This window comes from Hypomesus nipponensis, chromosome 4 (genome assembly GCF_054491055.1).
Source record: "Hypomesus nipponensis isolate SF chromosome 4, ASM5449105v1, whole genome shotgun sequence".
NCBI classification, from domain to species: domain Eukaryota; kingdom Metazoa; phylum Chordata; class Actinopteri; order Osmeriformes; family Osmeridae; genus Hypomesus; species Hypomesus nipponensis.
The window spans coordinates 15,501,037-15,522,897 of record NC_140364.1 but is presented as its reverse complement, the minus strand read 5'-3'; the positions used below and the strand labels follow the sequence as shown (position 1 = coordinate 15,522,897).

Genomic DNA, 21,861 nt, shown 5'->3' with positions numbered 1-21,861 from the left:
AACATCCCATGCAATACAAAATCTAATCTTAGTATAACTCGCGTGTGGGTGTGTGCGTGTGTCTTAAATGGAATTTTAATCATTAAACTTGTGTACTGTATACCCAAACCTATGATCTTTAGTTGTCCTGAAAGCTCAGAGATCGAAAAACACACATTGTCAGAAAACAAAATATTTATTGCTCTCCCAGTGCATAAAATAAGTACTCCAAAGTGTTTTTTGTTTTACGTCACAGGTGAGTCCTAAAACAAACCCCCTGACCTAGCAGTGGGCGTGGCCTGCGCCTCACAGCTGCCTCTGACAGGAGGAAGGCCTGGGAGGAGAGACTTGGAGCCTGGGGCTGTTGACCACGACCGTCTCTTTCGGGGGCACGAGACGCCGACGAGTATCCAGGCACTGCCTGTCGATGTCCAGGGAGTGTGCCTTGGAGTCCAGGTGCTCATCCAAGGTCATCAGGTTCCTGTATAAAGCCTCCAAGCTTCTCCTGCGTGGCATTTGGAGAAGGCAATATTGATTGCTTGGGGCCCAAGGTGGGAAGGTGGTCTAAAACGTACATTTTGAATATCGACGGCATCAGATGGATCCATTGTGATGAACTCTGACGTGTGTGTGTGATGGTTGACAGGGACTCACTCTGAGAGGGCCAGCTTCTTCTTCAGGAAGTACGTGTTCCTGCTCAGGTTCATAATTTCAAGCAGGAGGCTAACGTGAGGCTGCATGACACACACACAAATATTGTTGGAAACCTATTCAATTACATTTATCTTGAAATTCCTATTTCAAATACCCCCCCCCCCCCCCCCCACACACACCTGGTCCATGCAGAGTTCCTGGTTGGGCCTCTGGGCCAGGGTGTCCAGACGGCTGTGGGCTACCTGTTGCTCTGAGCCAGAGGTCATGACCTGCAGCTCCACGTTCTGCTTGTCCCTGACCATCTCCACCACCGCATCCTCAACCTGGGCAGCACAGGTCATACAAAGGTCACACAAAGGTCAAATCAGATCACAACTGGCCGAGTAGTTTAAGAAGCCATAAATGGAATTTGTCTCCGGTCACCAACCTGCTGTCTCTCCCAGTCCAGAGACTCCTTGGCTCTGCTCAGCTCCTCCACCCTCCTCCTCAGACTGAAGTCAGTGGCACATCGCTGGGTCTCCAGCGCACTCATCAGCTACACACACACACACAAACAAACACACACACACACACACACAAAAAGCTAAGTTAAATTTGTTTCTGCAGGGTGTGCTGCAGAAGGTGATCAGTGTTGCCTGGTTCCCCCTACCTTAGACAAGGTGTGCTGCAGAAGGTGATCAGTGTTGCCTGGTTCCCCCTACCTTAGACAGGGTGTACTGCAGAAGGTGATCAGTGTTGCCTGGTTCCCCCTACCTTAGACAGGGTGTGCTGCAGAAGGTGATCAGTGTTGCCTGGTTCCCCCTACCTTAGACAGGGTGTACTGCAGAAGGTGATCAGTGTTGCCTGGTTCCCCCTACCTTAGACAGGGTGTGCTGCAGAAGGTGATCAGTGTTGCCTGGTTCCCCCTACCTTAGACAGGGTGTACTGCAGAAGGTGATCAGTGTTGCCTGGTTCCCCCTACCTTAGACAGGGTGTACTGCATGGTCGCTCTGAACTGGCCACAGTAAATGGACAACTTCTCAGCTGTCTGCTTCAGCTCTCTGCAGTGGGACGTCCACTGGCTGTAGCTCACAGTCCTGGGAACCAAACAAAAGACATATAAGATGGTTTTAAGATTGGTTTACCAACAGGAAATACACCTAGACCTTAAACTAAAAGTAGGGGGAATTGAACCAAGGAACTCAGTGTGTTGTGATCTCCTCTCACCCCTTGGCTACGTGGCAGGGTTGGTACTTGTAGCCCAGGTTGGGTGAATGCAGGTTAAAGCTCAAGCAGAGTCCGTTGAGCTCCGCAGCTTGGCCTTTGTCCCTGTCATCAGCTGTCAGAAGGGCCCGCATGTTCCTCAGATCCCTGTGGGGTCGCCGGGAGCCACCATGAGCACCGCACGTCACAAACGTTTGGAGATGCTGTGTTTTGTCATTCAGGGTCAGGTAGAAGGGATCAACTATCCCACTGGCCCTGGCACCTGGGCTAAACCTGACCCTCCCCCTCACCTGAGCTACACTGACCCTCCTCCCCCCCCACCTGAGCTACACTGACCCTCCTCCCCCCCCCACCTGAGCTACACTGACCCTCCTCCCCCCTCACCTGAGCTACACTGACCCTCCTCCCCCTCACCTGAGCTACACTGACCCTCCCCCCCCCCCCACCTGAGCTACACTGACCCTCCTCCCCCCCACCTGAGCTACACTGACCCTCCCCCCCCCACCTGAGCTACACTGACCCTCCTCCCCCCCCACCTGAGCTACACTGACCCTCCTCCCCCCCTCACCTGAGCTACACTGACCCTCCTCCCCCCCCCACCTGAGCTACACTGACCCTCCTCCCCCCTCACCTGAGCTACACTGACCCTCCTCCCCCCTCACCTGAGCTACACTGACCCTCCTCCCCCCCCCACCTGAGCTACACTGACCCTCCCCCTCACCTGAGCTACACTGACCCTCCTCCCCCCCCCACCTGAGCTACACTGACCCTCCTCCCCCCCCCTCACCTGAGCTACACTGACCCTCCTCCCCCCCCCCCACCTGAGCTACACTGACCCCTTCTCCCCCCCCCACCTGAGCTACACTGACCCTCCCCCCCCCACCTGAGCTACACTGACCCTCCTCCCCCCCACCTGAGCTACACTGACCCTCCTCCCCCCCCCACCTGAGCTACACTGACCCTCCTCCCCCCCCCACCTGAGCTACACTGACCCTCCTCCCCCCACCTGAGCTACACTGACCCTCCTCCCCCCCCCCACCTGAGCTACACTGACCCTCCTCCCCCCCCACCTGAGCTACACTGACCCTCCCCCTCACCTGAGCTACACTGACCCTCCTCCCCCCACCTGAGCTACACTGACCCTCCTCCCCCCCCCACCTGAGCTACACTGACCCTCCTCCCCCCACCTGAGCTACACTGACCCTCCTCCCCCCCCCCACCTGAGCTACACTGACCCTCCTCCCCCCACCTGAGCTACACTGACCCTCCTCCCCCCACCTGAGCTACACTGACCCTCCTCCCCCCCCCCCACCTGAGCTACACTGACCCTCCTCCCCCCCCACCTGAGCTACACTGACCCTCCTCCCCCCACCTGAGCTACACTGACCCTCCTCCCCCCACCTGAGCTACACTGACCCTCCTCCCCCACCTGAGCTACACTGACCCTCCTCCCCCCCACCTGAGCTACACTGACCCTCCTCCCCCCCCCACCTGAGCTACACTGACCCTCCTCCCCCCACCTGAGCTACACTGACCCTCCTCCCCCCTCCCACCTGAGCTACACTGACCCTCCTCCCCCCCCCCCACCTGAGCTACACTGACTCTCCTCCCCCCACCTGAGCTACACTGACCCTCCTCCCCCCACCTGAGCTGGTCCAGCAGGATGAGGAGGTTCTTCTGGGTCTGCTCCTTCATCTCCTCCGTCAGCTCCACCTCCCTCCGCAGTCCCGCCTCCACGTGGTCGTGGACCAGCTCCCCGGCCCGCCGGCCGTCCCTCAGCGTCACACACTCCCCCAGCAGCAGCCGGTACACACACCCATCCTGCAGGCACTGCTCCGCCTGGGTCTTCACCTTCACAAACACACACTTCATATTCCAACAGCACAAGGGTTGGCAAATTAGACAATAGGCCTATTGTTCATCTGTTGCCTACCTGTTCAAGGCCAGCGATTTCCTTGTCCACCAGGGCAATGCTGTCTTCTGATTGGTTCCGCCACAGACTCAACTCCTCCACACGATTGGTCAGGTGGTTCTTTGTGCTGCGGATCGCCCAGCGAATCTGAACAGGAGAAGAAGAAGTCACCCAGAGGTCTCCAACCCCGCTCCTGGGGAGAGCTAACCTGCCTGTTAGGTTTGGCTCCAACACTAATCTAACATACCTGATTCTAACAATCAGCTGGTTGATCAGGTAACTAGGTGTTGAATCAAGTCAAATAAGTGTGGTTGGAGCAGAAATCTACAGGCAGGTAGCTGTCCAGGAACAGGGTTAGCTACCCCTGCACATGAACGCACACACCACAGGAACACCACGGGAACAAACGCAGTGTTTCTTTGGTCCTCTGAGGTGACATTAGATGAGGTTTTACTTCAGCCAATAATATCGCAGATGCACTGCGCCTTACCTGAGTATGAGCATCGCCTCTTGCACAATGAAGATCCTTGTTGGTCTGATAGGCTGCTGCCCTCTGAAGTTCTGACCTATTGTTCACTAGCTTGTTGTTGATGAACCAATCAGACTGAGTGTATCTGGCTCCAGGCTTTAGAAAGCCTGGGTTTAGATCGTGAGCTCTCCTATTGGATGATAGATTTTATCTTTTTTAATCAAGTTTCTGATCAATATCAATACATTTCTTGACTAAAATATAAACTGTGTAAACTGGATACAAATTTGAAACATGTTGTTTGCCTAAGGCTATTATCTTTAGACCAAGACCAAAATTGGACTGCATTCTCCATATTTTGAGTAATTACTTGAATAATAAATTGTAAATTAATGTTACTTACCACATGTTGAACGTTGCAAATCATTAAACAGCTGAGCTGTTGACAACTTCAGAACTGTCATATGTGGAATTCTCTTAATTGTGACAAGTGTTGTCAATTATGACATCACTCAGGGAAAAAAGCCATTCTATTGAATGTTGATGTAAATAGAATGTTATGTTGATTTTTATAGTCAGTGGTGGGCTAGGATACATGACGTATTTAATCTGTGTGTTATGTCTTTAGACATTAGGTTTAATGATTCTGCATCGGCCCCAGATTTCTCTTAATCGCTGGATAAAGCTACTTAGAAGGCTGGTTAACTTGACACCAGAATAAGCATGACCATTACATCTATGTAGCAGATCTGCAAACTAGGAATGCAAGGACATATTACTCGGTACTAATGGGTAACTACATTTACATTATTTAGTATTTAAAAAAATAAGTAGAACATTTCACTTTTAATATTTTATTGATGGCAATTATCCATGGTTTTTATTTTATCACTCATCCAGTAATAATCATGGCTTTAAAATTAAATTGACTTCCATGATATCCAAAGTCACCCTAGTCCATTTAAACAAGCAATAGAAAAATATATACTTAATACTTTGTACAATACTGGTTTTGATCCAAACAAAAGTGGATCAGAAACGCCAATATACCTTTAGTCATCTAAGGTCCCCAATTTGCATTTAAGTTCCTTTTAAATGGATTTGGGCAACTTTGAATATAGGGATTTACATAATAAATTCTAAAGACAAAAATGCTGAACGCAGAGTTGGTTTAAACACACAAATTCAACTTCACAGATTAAAAAATAAAAAAAAAGGAAATAACTATTTACAGGTTTTTTTTATAATATTCGAAAGGCCAGTTAAAGAGGCAGAGGAGGAGAGGGAAAAAAACTTGAAAAAAAAGCAGAGTTATGAATTTGAATAAAGAAAGGCAGAATCAAGAAAGAGAGCAAGCGAGAGAAAGATTGTGAAGAGGTGAAAGAGTTTGAACGTGAAAAGATTTGAACTACACATTTACATGGTCTGAAAGGAGGACTTTTGCCCCCTGACCTCCACAGTGCATGGGTGTGGCTGCCCCCCCAGCTGCACCCTCCTCCAGCCCTCCTGTTTTACAACATTCATATGCTTCTCATCTACAGGCGCCACCAGTCCAGTTGCGCGCTACACACACACACACACCTCAGCATGTACACAGGAACCTAACACGCCTCAAATCTGTACACAAAAGTCCCCCTGTACATAAAGCACACAGAAACACTTCCCTGTACGTACAGAAACACTTCCCTGTACGTACAGCACACAGAAACACACTTCCCTGTACGTACAGAAACACTTCCCTGTACGTACAGCACACGAAAACACTTCCCTGTACATACAGCACACAGACACACTTCCCTGTACGTACAGAAACACTTCCCTGTACGTACAGCACACGAAAACACTTCCCTGTACATACAGCACACAGACACACTTCCCTGTACGTACAGAAACACTTCCCTGTACGTACAGCACATAGAAACACACTTCCCTGTACATAAAGCATACACGGCATGAACAGCCTGGCTGTCTCTGGTAGCTTCTCGTCTCCTGGTCAACCAGCAGAGCACTCCTCCTGGTCAACCAGCAGAGAAGGGCCCCCAGTTTGGAACAGGTGCCGTTTGATACACAGCCCAAAGCCCTCCCTGCATCTCTCATTTAGAACCTGATCACCCATACTACTGAACAATAAAGATTTTGTACACTATCAACTCTTTGAATTTCAGGTTTTTGACTTGTAATTTCATTTTTTAAATTATTATAACATTTTTTTTTTTTTTACAAAAAAGTCATGCCTAAGTTCTAGCAGACATTTGTGGCTGTTGAAAATATATCCTGTTGTTGGAGCGGGAGGAGCTATTGATTGTGTCATGGTGGGGGTTGTTGTTAAATTTCTCTCTTCTAGTTGACAGGTTGGTACGGGTGGTCGCCCCCGTGCCCATGTCCTGATGCTCTGGGTGTGCAGACTGAGACCTCCATCCAGCCTTCAGAAACAAAGGGGAACGCCCCAGAACCCTTCACATGCTCACTACTTCAGTGTATGTCTGTGGGAACAATGTCCAGGCCGGCTTCCTGGAGTCCCGTCCAGAAGGTCTCAGCCGAGAGGGGCTTCCTACTTCCTGCGTCGGAAAGCTGTTTTGATCTTCCGTCCAGCGATGGCGTTCTGGCCCGCGGGGGTCGGGGTGAAGCTGTTCTTGGTTGACCTGGAGGAGGGACATCAACATGAGCATCTACACACCCAGGAGGAGGTCAACATGAGCTAAACTAAATCATTTACATTTTATTTCAGCAGACCATTTTATCTCAAGCGACGTACAAACACAGCACATCATAGATCCTTCAGCAGGACATCAAGGATCAACACTATCAAAAAGTGCTTTCAGCTTTTACAACAGGAGTGGTACTCACCCAATGTTGAAGGCAGGGGGCTGTGCAAAGGTGAACCCCCCTCCTGTGGCTGCGGGCTGGGGCACAAGGGAGGGAGTAGAAGGGGGGGCGGGCGACCCCCCTGGTCCTCCCCCGAAAGCAAACACCCCCGCACTGCTGCTGGCAGAGCCGAAGGCGCTGGCTCCCCCGAACTGGAACCCCCCTCCTGCAGACAGGCAGCAACATGAGGGTTAGACAGGCAGCAACATGAGGGTTAGACAGGCAGCAACATGGGAGTTAGACAGGCAGCAACATGGGAGTTAGACAGGCAGCAACATGGGAGTTAGACAGGCAGCAACATGGGAGTTAGACAGGCAGCAACATGGGAGTTAGACAGGCAGCAACATGGGAGTTAGACAGGCAGCAAGATGAGGGTTAGACAGGCAGCAACATGAGGGTTAGACAGGCAGCAACATGGGAGTTAGACAGGCAGCAACATGGGAGTTAGACAGGCAGCAAGATGAGGGTTAGACAGGCAGCAACATGAGGGTTAGACAGGCAGCAACATGGGAGTTAGACAGGCAGCAACATGGGAGTTAGACAGGCAGCAACATGGGAGTTAGACAGGCAGCAAGATGAGGGTTAGACAGGCAGCAACATGAGGGTTAGACAGGCAGCAACATGAAGGTTAGACAGGCAGCAAGATGAAGGTTAGACAGGCAGCAAGATGAGGGTTAGACAGGCAGCAAGATGAAGGTTAGACAGGCAGCAAGATGAGGGTTAGACAGGCAGCAAGATGAAGGTTAGACAGGCAGCAAGATGAGGGTTAGACAGGCAGCAACATGAGGGTTAGACAGGCAGCAACATGAGGGTTAGCGGCAGATCTGGGACACTGAAGAGCCCCCCAAAAAAGGCTTTGAAAACATGTTGAGGGGGGGGGCATTTCTACTGACTGGATAGACTGTAAAGATTGACAAGAAGTGTATGGTGGAGAGAAAGAGGTAAAGAGAGAGAAAGAGAGTCAGGAAGTGGTATGAAACAGACTGTAACCCAGGTCCCTGCGGTAAGGCCTTTCCTGAGGACATGGAGGGAGCTGGATTCAAACCCAGGCAGACTACAGAAGCGGGCGAGGTGACCCACCTGGAGCAGAGCTGGCTGCTGATCCAAACACAGAGGCAGCACCAAAGGCGGGGGACTGGGAGGAGGGGGCCCCCAGGAAGGGGGAGGGGGCGGGGGCCCCGAAGGCCGGGGCGCTGGGCTGAGACGACACCTGGCCGAAGGCGGGGCTCTGGGTGCTGCCAAACCCAGCAGAGGGGGCGGGGCTGAAGACGAAGGGGGAGGGGCCTGACGAGGGGGCAGTGGCTAGAGAGACAACAGAGGAGGAAAAATATATAATAAATTACATTGGTGATCACACTGATGAAAATGTGCTTGATTTGCTCAAAACAAACAAAAACAAACGACAAGCTCTTCTCAAGTCTGCAGGGTGACAAACCTGGGGTGGAGGCAGCAGGGGGCGCTGTGGCCCCGAAGGTGAAGGAGGGGGGAGTGGCCGTGGGAGTGCCGGCGGCAGACCCAAACAGGAAGGGCTGGGAGGGGGCTGCGTTCAGGGAGGGGAGGGCTACCTGGGAGCCCTGGCTGTCCTGGCTCTGCCCAAACATAAAGGCCTTGGCTGGGGGGGCATCGCTGGCTGCAGTCTGGCCAAAGAGGAAGGAGCTGGTGGCTGGGGCAGAGTTGATGGGGGCCCCAAAGAGGCTTGGGGCTGGGGTGGAGGAGGAGGGGGCGGAGGTTATGGGGGCCCCAAAGAGGCTAGGAGCTGAGGTGGTGGATGAGGGGGCAGAGGTGATGGAGGCCCCAAAAAGGCTAGGGGCTGGGGTGGTGGATGAGGGGGCGGAGGTTATGGGGCCCCCAAACATACTGGGGGCTGGGGTAGTGGATGAGGGGGCGGAGGTGTTGGCTATAAATCCAAACACCGGTTTGGAGTTTGAGGCAACAGCATCTGGCATGGAGAAAAGACAAGCATCGTTATGACGGATAGTTCAGACTCATGTCCTTGCAATCAGCAACACTTGTTCTCAGATGTATTATAACACCCATCCTAACTCTTCACACAGTTTTTGCACAAAGTAGACATGAAAGGTGTCAAAACGTTCCTAACAGGTATGCTGTTATTTTCTAGAAGTTTCTGAAGCACGGTTTAGGAGGTGTTCATATTTCAATCCCTTCAACACACTTCACAATTCCTCCAGAAACGTTCCAGTCTCTAGTTCCCTTCACAGTGTAGAGTCTTGATTCTTTTCTTGGTTCACAGATGGTCACAGCACAACAATACATTAATAAGTGCAAGTTAAGGACATAAGACAGTGGTGGTGAAGGGTCTCTAACCTGTGGTGCTCTGGCCAAAGCTGAAGGCAGCCTTTGGCCCGTCCGCGACGGCCTCACTCTTATCCGCCAGTTTCCCAAAGGTGAAGCTGGGCTGGCCTGGCTCCTGGGGAGGGTCCGCTTTACTGAAGGAGAAGCCGCCCATAGATGGCGCTGGAGAGCTCTCTGCTTCCTTCCCGCTAAAACCAAACCCAGACTGCTCCTTCTCATCGGGCTTCCCGAACGTGAAAGAGGGAGCAGGCAGATCATTCTCGGCGGACGTTGGCGCTCCGAAGGCAGCGCCCCCCAGTGGTGTGGAGGTCAGGCTGGGCTCAGCCGCTGCTAGGCTCCTGAACGGTGGAGCCGCCGCCCCAGTGGATGTGCTGTCTGTGGACGGCGACCCGCTCTCCTTCCTGTCCTGGGAGGCTGCGGGGAAGCCGAAGGAGAAGCCTCCCACCGAGGCCTTGCTGTTCTCCTCGTTGCCGGAGCTGCAGTTACCCAGCGCCGCAGACCCCCCGCTGACCCCAAACGTGAACCCGCCCGTGCTGGGAAGGTCTGCCTTTGAGTCGTCGCTGGCGGCAGCCGCAGAGGAGCCCCCGCCGAATTTGAACCCTCCGTTGTTGGCAGACATGTCTGACAAGGTGCCTCCAAACTTAAACCCTCCCGAGGAAGAGCACTCGGAGGACGAAGCTCCAAACTTGAAACCTCCGGCTGAGGCGTTGGTGGAGTCTGTGAGGCTGCCGCCAAACTGGAAGCCGGCACCAGAGGTAGACTCTGACGAGCCGAACTTGAACCCTCCAGAGCCAGAATCCGACGACACGCCGAAAGAGGAGGAACCGAAGGCTGAGAACCAGGAAAGGAGAGAGAGGGGAAAGGAGAGCGAGAACGACAACAAAAGCCATTTAAAAGACTGAAGTGCACAAAACCCACAGAAGTAAAACAGTAAAAACAGTCCATCCTAACCCTCCCAACCTTAACCATCAAAAGCCAGTTTGTTCCAGACAATCAACAGTAAAGGGTACAGTCTCTCTCTCGGGGTGAGGGTTATCATTCTTTCCTGTACCTTTGGGCTCCGCCGTGGCCCCAGGCTTGGCTGACTGGCACGCCACACACTGCAGGTCGGCAGCCTTGTTCTGCACCATGCACACGTCGCACTCCCAGCTTCCTTCTGGCTTCTTAAACTTGTCCCCAAAGCTCAGCAGGGGGGCGGCAGCGGAGGCGGGGGGAGGGGACGATGATGATCCTGTTGGGGACACGAGAGCAGAGGCAAAAATGTGATTAACTTTGGGAGGCACAATTACATTGACATTTTGTCAAGAGCTGTTCCTGGAGGGACGCTCCAAAAGTTGTGCTGTAACCCATTCCTGACTCCTACAGCAGGCCTTCAGGCATCTGTCCATTGCTCCCTCACCTGGTTTAGCACTCATGCAGGCCACACACTGGCTGTCTTGCGCCTTGTTCTGAACCATACAGGTACCACATTCCCACGCCCCCTCCGGCTTTTTGAACTTGTCCCCGAATCCGGCGAACCCTGACGAGGTGGAGGTGGTGTTGCTCAGAGCCTTGGCCCCAGAGAAAGCAGGGAGAGTCGGGGAGGGCTTAACTCCAGCCCCAGGCTTGGCGGTCTCGCAGGCCACACATTTGACCACATCGGGCTTGTTCTGCACCAGACACGTGTCACAGTCCCAGGTCCCGGTGGGGACGGTGAAGAGGCCCTTAAAGCCCATGGGAGCTGTAGTCCCCATGGTGGCGGTACTCTGGAGCCCTGAGGCAGATGTTGTTTTCAAGGAGGATGAGGTTGTGCTGGGCTGCAGGGATTGACAGGCCACACATTTGGTGTCGCTGGGTTTGTTCTGCACCATGCACACGCTGCAGTTCCAGGAGCCTGCCGGGGGCTTGAACAGGTCCCCGAACCCGGAGCTGGAGGGGGCTGTGGGCACCGCAGGGGGGGCCAGGGCACTGGGCTCTGGGCTGGGGGACAGCCTTGCCACCGGAGAGGAGAAACCTGTTAGCAGAGTAAACAGTTTTGTAGCATTATCAGGTGGACTTTGATAATACAAGAAACGGCTGGGGCTGGAATCGCAGCTTATTCTTTGTGACACGCATTCTAACCCAGTACACCACCGGGGGCATCCTTAGGAGGGTTACATAAACAACACTAAAACGGATACAACTTTTCCTAAATGTTTCCAGATTTAACTTGTCGAAAAATGATATAAACTGCACAAAAGGCAAAAATTAAGGCATCATTAAGCAAATCATACAACAACACAAAGCAGCTGTATTGTCATTGGAAACCTCACTGTCATTCGGAAGAAAACAAGAAAATAAAGCAACAAAAGAAAACAAAAGAAGAGTCCATCCTACCAGGAGATTTGAGCAGATCCAGCACGCTGCCCTGCTTCAGGGTCTTGGCTGGTTTGAAGGGACCCTCAAACTCCTCTGCCTGCTCTGTAAAATCAAGAGCCGTGTAGTCGACTGTGGAGACAAACACAGGACAGCTACTTATATACCTGCCATACTTTCACTTTCGTTTCTCTCACATAGAAACTCAGAAAAAGCCAACAACTCAGACATTTCTCTGCCAGGCTGCTCTCACCTGTGACCACTGAGTCTGTTGTAGATAGCTGGACAGAACCTGTGTAACTGTCCATGTTGCCGTTGGACACCGAGGGAGCGGTTTTGGCTACAGGAGCGCTGAAGGTGAAACCAGCCTGGTTGAGAGAAGAGATCGTTATGAATCATTACAGGTGTAATCATCCACCTGGAGAGCTGCAGGGGGGGGGGGGGCACTCACGGAGGGCAAGAAGGATGTGGGGCTGGCGGCGGTCGCCATGACGATGGGCGAGGAGAAGGTGAACGGGGCGCAGGGGGGCGAGCAAGCAGCGGGAGGATCCTGAAACAGAAAGGAAGAGGAAGTTGAGGATAGGCCTTATTATAATAATACAAATTATTATTATAATTTCATTTAGCAGATGCTATCCATCCAATGTGACGTAGTGTACAGGGAGTATCTGAAACTGCGACCTATTGATCCGTCGTCAAATGCTCTAACCACTTATCTGTAAAGGGACTGACCTTGTTGTTGACCAATTCGGCAGCCACAGGAGTCATAGGCGTGGCTGTGGCTGTGGGCGTGGCTGTGGCGGGGGGAAGGGAGGAGAAGCTGAAGGTGGGAAGACCAGAAGTGCTGATTGGTAGAGAGATGGCTGGTAGGTCAGGTACATCAGCAATCTGAGGGGAGAGAAGAGGCAGTGAGAGCATGACACCACAACAAATACATAAGCGCAAATGGATATTAAAACATATCCTACCTCGTCATCGGGGCGCTTGGAGGAGGGTCGAGTGCTGGTCCTCTCCCTCTTTATCTTGCCCCCGCCAGAGCCTGGGGCGCTGGACAGGGGGGCGCTGGAGAGGGTGGCGCTGGAGAGGGGGGCGCTGGAGAGGGGGGCGCTGGAGAGGGGGGCGCTGGACAGGGGGGCGCTGGACAGGGGGGCGCTGGACAGGGGGGCGCTGGACAGGGGGGCGCTGGACAGGGGGGCGCTGGACAGGGGGGCGCTGGACAGGGGGGCGCTGGAGAGGGGGGCGCTGGACAGGGGGGCGCTGGACAGGGGGGCGCTGGACAGGGGGGCGCTGGCAGCAGGTGTGCTGCAGATGGGGTAGAGCAGGCTGCTTGTGCTGTTGGAGGACACACAGAGATAAGGTACAACTAGACAGCTGCATCTCCTGGTTAACTCACTTTCATTTAGCCTGGGCGATAAAGCCACAATTTATGTTTTAAAGACACTTAAAAAAAACACTTACTAAAATTATGTAAATCTATACTTATCTGACCCCCCCCCCCCCCCCCCCAACCGTTGTACAATTTTACAACTCTAATTACACAACTTTTGGCCTGTTTTGTTATGTTAAGGACACCACCAACATTGAATCTGTTTACTGTGAACTACAGAGCGTTCAGGTAGGAGTAATTACTCAAGTTAGTGACAATTGTTCTAGTTTAAATCATGAATTTGAAATAATTTATCAAATCGATTCATCGCCCAGCTCAAACTATGACCATTTAAGGTTATGGCAGTAGTCCTTTATTACATACCTTTGAGAGGGACCTGCGAGCGTTTCTGGTATCTGAGGTGATTGTCTTGAGGGCTGGTCAGCAAAACAAGACATGAGTAAGATGGAGGGTATGAGTAAGTATGAATGTCAACATATGGTGCTAAACAGTACTGGTAAACAGCAGGATTGAAGACTGAGGTAGCAGGGTTGAGGACTGAGGTAGCAGGGTTTAGGACTGAGGTAGCAGGGTTTAGGACTGAGGTAGCAGGGTTTAGGACTGAGGTAGCAGGGTTTAGGACTGAGGTAGCAGGGTTTAGGACTGAGGTAGCAGGGTTTAGGACTGAGGTAGCAGGGTTTAGGACTGAGGTAGCAGGGTTTAGGACTGAGGTAGCAGGGTTTAGGACTGAGGTAGCAGGGTTGAGGACTGAGGTAGCAGGGTTTAGGACTGAGGTAGCAGGGTTTAGGACTGAGGTAGCAGGGTTTAGGACTGAGGTAGCAGGGCTGAGCAGGGCTTGGCATTAACTTTTTGAGGCATTAACGTTTCACTTGTCCATTCACAAAAGTCACTTGTCCGGGTAAAGATTTGTCATTTTATAAAAACAATTTGTGTGTTGACGTTTCTAGCTAGCGTTGGCAGCTGTGTACCTAACAAGCATTAGCAGCATTTGTAGCAGGGTTGAGGACTGTCAGGTAGCAGGGTAGAGGGGCTCACCGTGTCTCTTGGGGTCAGAGGTCGTGCCAGGCCCCTTGGGGTCAGCGAGGGCCTGAAGGACATGGATCTGTTAGCTGAATAAGAGGCGGCAGAGGGGATGACCAGCTTCTGAACCGGGGGGCGCGGAGAGTCCAGCTGCAGAGGAAAGGCGGGGTCAGATAAGAAACACCTCCAGGAGAGGGACCCCCGGAGAGGGACCCCCGGAGAGGGACCCCCGGAGAGGGACCCCCGGAGAGGGACCCCCGGAGAGGGACCCCCCGGAGAGGGACCCCAAAATCATCCAACTCTGTGTGCCGTCACAACAACAGGCCGCAGACAGGCCGGGCAGCAGAACCCTGCCAGGCAGCAGAACCCTGCCAGGCAGCAGAACCCTGTCAGGCAGCAGAACCCTGTCAGGCAGCAGAACCCTGTCAGGCAGCAGAACCCTGTCAGGCAGCAGAACCCTGTCAGGCCGCAGAACCCTGTCAGGCAGCAGAACCCTGTCAGACAGCAGAACCCTGCCAGGCAGCAGAACCCTGCCTGATGGGACCCAGGGCTCCGTTATGTTCTGGTCTGTTAGAAGTTGTATCAGGCCTCAGAGGCTCATTGTTGGGGCCCAGCAGCTGTGACAGCTGGGAGAGTCTAACAGTTACTGCAGAATCTGGGCCAGGGTTACAACAATGGGCCCCACTGGACAAACACACACACACACACACACACACACACACAGAGGTGGGCAGCTGTGTCTGTGACAACACCAGTTAACAGACAGCAACAGGCGGCAGCTCAGGAAGTGTGTCAGAACGACAGCTTGTCCTGTACAATGACCGCCCTGTGTCCACACACACACACGAGGTTCTGCTGGTGTTTACCAACAGACTGATGGAGGATTTGACTGCAGATCAAGAAGTCACTGGCTCATATCCCCCTCTGTACTGTCGCTTTGGAAGTTTTCCCAATGACTACATTATTTATAAAAAAAATTTTTTTACATTCAAGTCAACAATAAACCAGGGCCCCTAGCAGACAGATCAACACTCACCCTCCTCTTCTTGGTCAGCACATGAGATCGCTCCAGGATGGTGCCATCCAGAGACTGCAGGACACAAACAAAACAGCCAACGTGAGACACGAGTCACATGATCATGATTCTCATTTAAGTGCTCACAAAACAGGAAGTCAAACACCAGAGAGGAAGTGGTCAAACACTCACTGTGGAGAGAGGACAGGTGGCCGGGGAAGGGATCCTCTTAGCATCCTGTCGAGAGAGAACCTCTGGTCAGGTCAACTCAGGTTTTTTTTTTATCAACAAAACTTTCAGAATAATACCACTCTGGAATAAGACACAGTGAGACTGTCTGTTAGTATGCATCTTAGGGTGACAGCCCTCTTTAGTGTGCATATCTTTGGGTAACAGCCTCTGTCTTAGGCCGTGGTTTCCAACCCTGGTCCTCAGATGAATGAATGGGTCGTTATCCAGCTCTGCAGACGCCTGCTTATGACCATTCATTTGAATCAGGTGTGTTGGAGCAGTGAAACATCTAAAACATGCAGGACAGGTGTTCCCTGAGGACCAGGGTAGGGAACCACTGGTCTAAGGTGTTCCTGTGTAGTTCTGACTGGGGGACAGGGATGCTGAGGGGGGGGGGGGACAGGGATGCTGAGGGGGGGGGGGGGGAGCAGGGTTGCTGGGGGGGGGGGGGGGACGGGACAGGGTTGCTGAGGGGGGGGACAGGGTTGCTGAAGGGGGGGGGACAGGGACGCTGAGGGGGGGGGGGGACAGGGATGCTGAGGGGGGGGGGGGAGACAGGGATGCTGAGGGGGGGGGACAGGGACGCTGAAGGGGACGGGGACAGGGATGCTGGGGGGGGGGGACAGGGACAGGGACGCTGAGGGGGGGGGGGGGGGACAGGGATGCTGAGGGGGGGGGACGGGGACAGGGATGCTGGAGGAGGGGGGACAGGGACGCTGAGGGAGGGGGACAGGGCAGATAGGACACTCACAGCCAAAGGGCTGGACATGCGCTCCAGGGACTGCAGGATGCGTCGAGCTGTGGCGCTGTTCACCCCGCACGGCTGGGCTTCTCCTGCAGGCTTGGGCTTCATCTGCCTCCTCACTGGGGCCTGGAGGCAGGGGGAGCCATCAATCCATCGATCAATAACACAATCAAATCACATCAACATTACACAGTTCACCAAACCCATCTGACCCAGCAGGTATACTACAGCATGGAGGTGTGGGGGCCGACCTGGTAGGGCGTCCCCATGCGTGAGCGCCCTGCCCTGGCCGCCGCTGCCCCTCCGTACGTGGTTTTGCCTGGGTAGAAGGGAGAGTCTCCCAGCTGGCTGGAGTTCAGCACAGAGCTGTTCATCGTAGACTGGGGGCGGGGCAAGAAGAGGGAGATGGAGGAAGAGGAAACGGTGACACACAGAACCAAACAAGCGCATCACTTCCTGTGCTGGAGGGTATGCCTGTTGTTGCCTATTTAATAATGTTGTTAATTCATGCATCGTAACAACCTGGGGCCTGTTCCATTAAGCGAGTTTACAGACCAAGACAGGCTCGCTCGTTCGGTAAACTCGCTTAATGGAACAGGCTTCCGTTCTAGAAAGGTCAAGGACTAGAATGAACCCTGCCCAACAGTTAGTTCCATCCCTTGAGCTCCTGTCTGGCGTGATGACCGTGACCCTTGACCCACACTAAGCCCTCTCAGAGCCCTCACTCACAGTGGCGGAGGCTCCGAACACAGACAGGTTAAAGGCAGGCTTCTTCAGGCTGGAGTGGGTCCTGTCCGTCTCCGGGGACCACAGCTGGGGGAATGAAGCTGTCTTGGAGGCCGGGACATCTGGAGATAACAAAACCTGATTGGTTACTTGTGAGCAAATCTGGAGATGGCGACACCTGATTGGTTACTTGTAGACATAGTCTACAGGGATGACACTACAGTGGGGTCCGAAACCCACACACACACACACACACACACACACACACACACACACACACACACACACACACACACACACACACACACACACACACACACACACACACACACACACACACACACACACACACACACACACACACACACACACACACACACACACACACACACACACACACACACACACACACACACACACACACACACACACACACACACACACACACACACACACACACACACACACACACACACACACACACACACACACACACACACACACACACCTTTGTCTGATGCGCGGGAGGAGAAGCCGCTGGTGGTGGAGATGTTGTCGTCCTCGTGCTGCGAGCTGGAGTCCTTGATCTCCTTCACCAGGGAGTAGCTGGAGGAGGCGTGGAAGGGAGGCGGGGCGAAGGAGGTGGAGGGCTGGGAGAAGAGGGCTGAGCCCCCGGGGGCCCCATGCCCCGGGGGAGAGTCCAGGGAGGGGAAGTGGAGGTGGGAGCGGTTGAGGGGAGGCCGGGACAGGACGTGGTCGTGGAGGTTGAGGGACGCCCTTCCCGTTGAGGGCTCTGGAGGGGCGGAGCAATATGCAAAACAGAAACACTGTCAATTTATGGGAGCATCATTTAAAATTAGGATAATTATGTCAATCAGCGACAACATTTTTCACATTTTAAAAAAGACAGAATGTCAGTTTGCAACATTCTAGCAACATAAATACAACAGTCGGACTGCATTTGTGATATTCCTACACCTCCTCTTTCAGAAATGGTGTTTGTCCTGCTGGGGTGAAAGTGAGAACCGAGTACTACACCTGTGTGACAGATCTCACCTGTGTTACTGGTGGTGGGCTCTGGGGAGTCCCGACCATCGAGAGGAGGGGCCATATCCTCATTGCCGTTAGAGGGAGGGGCCTCATCCTGGTCCTGCCCCGCCCCTGGCACGGCCCCTCCCCCCTCCGCAGCCTCCCCATTCCTGAAGTATTTCTGCAACCAGGAAGGAACGATGCTCTTCACTGTGTCTGTGACTCTGCTGATGAGGCCTGGCTGCTGTTGCTGCAGAGAGACAAGACAAGCCGTTAGCACAAACATTAGCACACCTGTGTGTCGCTTTGCATCAGAAGCATCTGCTAACTGAACACACGTACACACACACACACAAAGCAACATTGTAAACAGACAGCTGAACGCTAAAGAGTTCACACTGTAAACTGATGTGGGTTATGAGCCAACACAGCGATCCACTGTGAGCAGACCCAGAAGCTGCAGACCAGGAGGCTGCAGACCAGGAAGCTGCAGCGCTCCAACAGGAGCTCAGACAGGAACCAGGATCCCCTGAAGCACTGCTCTGCGTGGAAACTGGGTCAGAGCCTGTCTCCATGCAGCCAGTGCAGGGTCACAGTGAATCATGCCCAGCCAGCAGCCTGGGAGGCTGAACAGACAGACAGGCTGAACAGAAAGACAGGCCGAACAGAAAGACAGGCCGGGATACAGAACGGCTGGTTCAAAACCAAAGAACAATCTTTCTTTTTGTAAAGGACAGACTCCAGGGAGCTACACAGCTATGTGGAAAACACTTTAAATCATTTTATGGTGCGTGTAGTGCCTACTTCAAACTAATTGCCTCCATTCTTGCTGAGACAGCAGAGAGTGTGAGCCTGGAGGATGAGGACAGCGCACCACTTCACTCAGACCTCAGGAGGCCTCCTCTACATAACGGTTCTCGCTGGCTTATCTCCGGAGCCCACTACAAGCCTGGTGGCTGTTCCTCAATCTGTCCTCGCCTGCCTCTGACAGCAGCGAGAACCACAGGCAGAGTCAGACAGCCTGAGCGTGTGGGTCAGCCAGGGGCCCGACTGCCCTATGAACACAGCCCTGGTGATTATAAGGATTTGAGGGCGCTGCATTTCTCCTGTGAATGGGGCCACCGGACCAAAGGGCCCCAGAGCTATGCTTGTCTTATTGTTCTCCCAGGAAGCTAGCATGTTGGGTTGAAACAGTTTGCATGTTAGTTTGAACTCTATTCTGGGCATTCTTGTCACTTTTGTTTTCGTTTGAGACGCTTTTGAGCCCACACACACACACTCAACTTACTGTAACACGTAATAAGAGCTTATAACAGAAAACACCTGCTGAAAATAACTATAATCTTGTGAAAACAAGACAGGGGTGTGTATAAGGAAAAACAAACAGACGGTTTATTTTGCCTCCACAGCCTAGGCCAGGGTCTTTATTTAGCAGAACAACCAAGAGAGGCTGGCTGGATAGCTGATCAGAGTAGCTTAACACATGGCCTCACACCATCTGTAAACACCGGGGGAGAAAACATTGAACCAAACACACACCGAGTTAATAATTTCCTGTATAGGTTAGAGAACCTATAGCCCATGCTGGGTGGGCTATAGGTTCTGCCTCCAGTGACTCGTCTCCCATCCAGAGCAGAGCTGCCCAGCAAACATGCCTCATTCTGCCTCTACTAGTTCAAAAGCGAAGAGGATGCACTGAAAGCCCTGATAAACACCCCACGACAGAACGTTCATAAGACAACATAATCCCTTCCTGAGATACTCAGGCAGAAACACAACCGTAGAATGCTTCCTTTTGACAGTATTATATGCTGCATTCACAGTGTAAGAGTTCCCTGTAATTCACCCACCTACACGATTAGTTTATCAGTCGATAAAACCTCCCTCGTGAGTTTGTTTACTTCTTACCGCCCACTAGCCCTAGCAGTAATCTGAAACCTAAACAAACCTCAGTTCATAACTCACTCGGGTCCGTTTTAGATGGTGCTTCTCAGATGAAGAGGGAAGGCCCAGTTTATGCATGTGGGTTCCAAAACATGTGGAATGCGCAGCTGACATCTACACTTGCACAAACACATCCCCGCTTGATGTTCAAGCTCTCGGGTATTAGAGGAATTGTGTTTTAGAGGAATTGTGTTTTCAATGCGAGTAGTTACTTTAGGTGAGCGATCATGTTTGCAGTCCGTAGATGTTACCGTTATAGCAAAAACTAACTAAAATGCGAATAGTTACTTTAGGTGAGCGATCATGTTTGCAGTCCGTAGATGTTACCGTTATAGCAAAAACTAACTATCTACTCTAGCGTAGATGAAATTCGAAAATAAATTTGTGACACAATTGAATCAAGTGTGCAACGATGTTGGGTATCCAATAAAAATTGCACCAGACAAATGATAGCAAGCCGTATACACCTTAAATACAAGGGGTTGGCCAAGCAAGCTACGTATCCCGCCTTCCCGTTTTGTGTCCTCAAAGGAACCCCAAACTAGGTTAGCCTAGCTAGCTAGCACGTAGGCAATGCAGAAGCAAACAGAGCGAGCTATCGGTTCAACCAAATGTAGCCGGCTAAAGCTCAAGACAAAATGGTGTGACTAACATAGGTAGCAACCGCGACAAGGACAATAGAAGCTGACAGCTCATCTGAAAACAATGACTAAGATACGACCTATTTTGTCTAGCTAATCTAGCTGGGATAGTTTTCCAAACATGGTTAACTAGCTAGTTAGAGGTAGTCCAACAACTAGTTACCTACTTGGCATTGCAACTCCCATTGACTACCATGTGGGTCTAGTTTCAACAGTACGCACTACGCAATTTCGGGTAATGCATTAGCACGAGCTAGAAGCTGTGACTGACTGATACGCTTTCAACATTTAGCAAGTGCAGAAAATAAATCCCACAATTGGCAACCAGCTAGCTAACAAGTTTAAGAATAATTCACAAATTAAATGTTAAATACCAAAATACGTTGTTTATAAGCTGGCAAGCGAAGCCGGTACTGAGTAGCTTGTTAGCTTTGCGTTGTAGTTGAGACAATGCACCGCTCTCTGAGGATAGTTAGCTAGCGGGCTAGCTCGCTAACAGCACTGCTCGAGTTCCACGTTTCGTGCCAATTCACGATACGTTTGTGGCATTACTAGCCACGTCGTTAACTCAAAGCCTGCAAGCACTTGAAACAACCCATAGCTGTCGATTGGTTTAATACACCGGAAAAATGTCCGTCGCTCTTGGTTCATCAACCTTGCGTGTTCGCCTGTTAGCAAGTAAACTGTAGCAAGCTAGCACATTTCCTTGACATAGCGCGTGGAGGCCATGGGCGCTAACACTACTAGGCCTCACAAAATGTCTTCAAGAAAACAATAACACAACTGCGAAAAGACAACTGACATTGAAGCAAATGTTGTCCATTTCCTGAGAAACAGTCTAACAAATACGGTCATTTAATTCACCTGTTTGGTTTTGGCGTAAGGTTTAGAGGCGATGTGATATCTTCTGCTTCTAATTTTCCCTCCACCCGTGGCCGCCATGGCTTGCTAGGTCGAGTCTTCTACTCGGGTCTCGGCGCCGGATAGCTGTCACACATCACAGATGCGGAGAATGAGAATTATGGGAAATGAAGTTGCAAAGCGCTGGTTCTTCACCATCCGTTAGTACCCAGACCAAAATATAGCCTAGTTTAATTATTAATCCGCAATGTAAACACACTTTACCTGAGGGATATTTGACTAAATATAGACTATTATAAGCAACATCCATTAGTAAAAAATAAATACAAATCATTAATCCCTAATAATTTGTAAACTATTGATACAATACTGAACGAATATGTACAAATTCTGGTATTACTGTGCTAAAAAGGCATAACCAGCAAGAAATATGGACAATATCATAAATGTATCTTTATTTATAAGCTCAGTGTTTTACAGAAAATGTACAAAGTACCTATTTTGTGTATAAATAACATCAAGGCTTATTTACA

The 21,861-nt window shown here is 51.7% G+C and overlaps 2 protein-coding genes across 2 annotated transcripts; both read right to left on the bottom strand.

The window, feature by feature from the left end:
* Positions 1–187: 187 nt before the first annotated feature.
* LOC146295823 (tektin-2-like) lies at positions 188–4,689 on the bottom strand. The gene is made up of 10 exons (XM_084696121.1): positions 4,621–4,689; positions 4,239–4,407; positions 3,770–3,895; positions 3,482–3,687; positions 1,840–1,983; positions 1,595–1,709; positions 1,061–1,168; positions 813–956; positions 634–713; positions 188–484 (listed from the first exon to the last, which is right to left on the bottom strand). The coding sequence occupies exons 1-10, from the start codon at positions 4,623–4,625 to the stop codon at positions 286–288; spliced, it is 1,296 nt and encodes a 431-aa protein (XP_084552247.1). The 5' UTR covers positions 4,626–4,689; the 3' UTR covers positions 188–285.
* A 366-nt stretch (positions 4,690–5,055) lies between these two features.
* nup153 (nucleoporin 153) lies at positions 5,056–21,430 on the bottom strand. The gene is made up of 23 exons (XM_084696985.1): positions 21,332–21,430; positions 17,910–18,132; positions 17,362–17,646; positions 16,857–16,975; positions 16,379–16,507; positions 16,134–16,253; positions 15,344–15,388; positions 15,173–15,226; positions 14,152–14,286; positions 13,480–13,532; positions 13,044–13,061; positions 12,698–12,908; positions 12,462–12,617; positions 12,181–12,279; positions 11,983–12,097; positions 11,751–11,861; positions 10,795–11,388; positions 10,447–10,626; positions 9,408–10,226; positions 8,518–9,021; positions 8,163–8,384; positions 7,065–7,248; positions 5,056–6,859 (listed from the first exon to the last, which is right to left on the bottom strand). Exons 1-23 carry the CDS (start codon positions 21,407–21,409, stop codon positions 6,769–6,771), a joined length of 4,545 nt encoding a protein of 1,514 aa, XP_084553111.1. The 5' UTR covers positions 21,410–21,430; the 3' UTR covers positions 5,056–6,768.
* Between the last annotated feature and the right edge of the window lie 431 nt (positions 21,431–21,861).

Excerpts from the sequence above, each read along its gene's own strand:
- LOC146295823 (XM_084696121.1), bottom strand. Across the intron at positions 1,169-1,594 it reads TGCAGTACACCCTGTCTAAG|CTGATGAGTGCGCTGGAGAC; the intron begins GTAGGGGGAACC and ends GTGTGTGTGTAG. Across the intron at positions 485-633 it reads AAGAAGCTGGCCCTCTCAGA|GAGAAGCTTGGAGGCTTTAT; the intron begins GTGAGTCCCTGT and ends AATGCCACGCAG.
- nup153 (XM_084696985.1), bottom strand. The coding sequence starts at position 21,409 with ATGGCGGCCACGGGTGGAGGGAAAATTAGAAGCAGAAGATATCACATC. Across the intron at positions 15,227-15,343 it reads CCACCTGTCCTCTCTCCACA|TCTCTGGATGGCACCATCCT; the intron begins GTGAGTGTTTGA and ends TGTGTCCTGCAG. Across the intron at positions 12,280-12,461 it reads CCGAATTGGTCAACAACAAG|GATCCTCCCGCTGCTTGCTC; the intron begins GTCAGTCCCTTT and ends TTTCTGTTTCAG.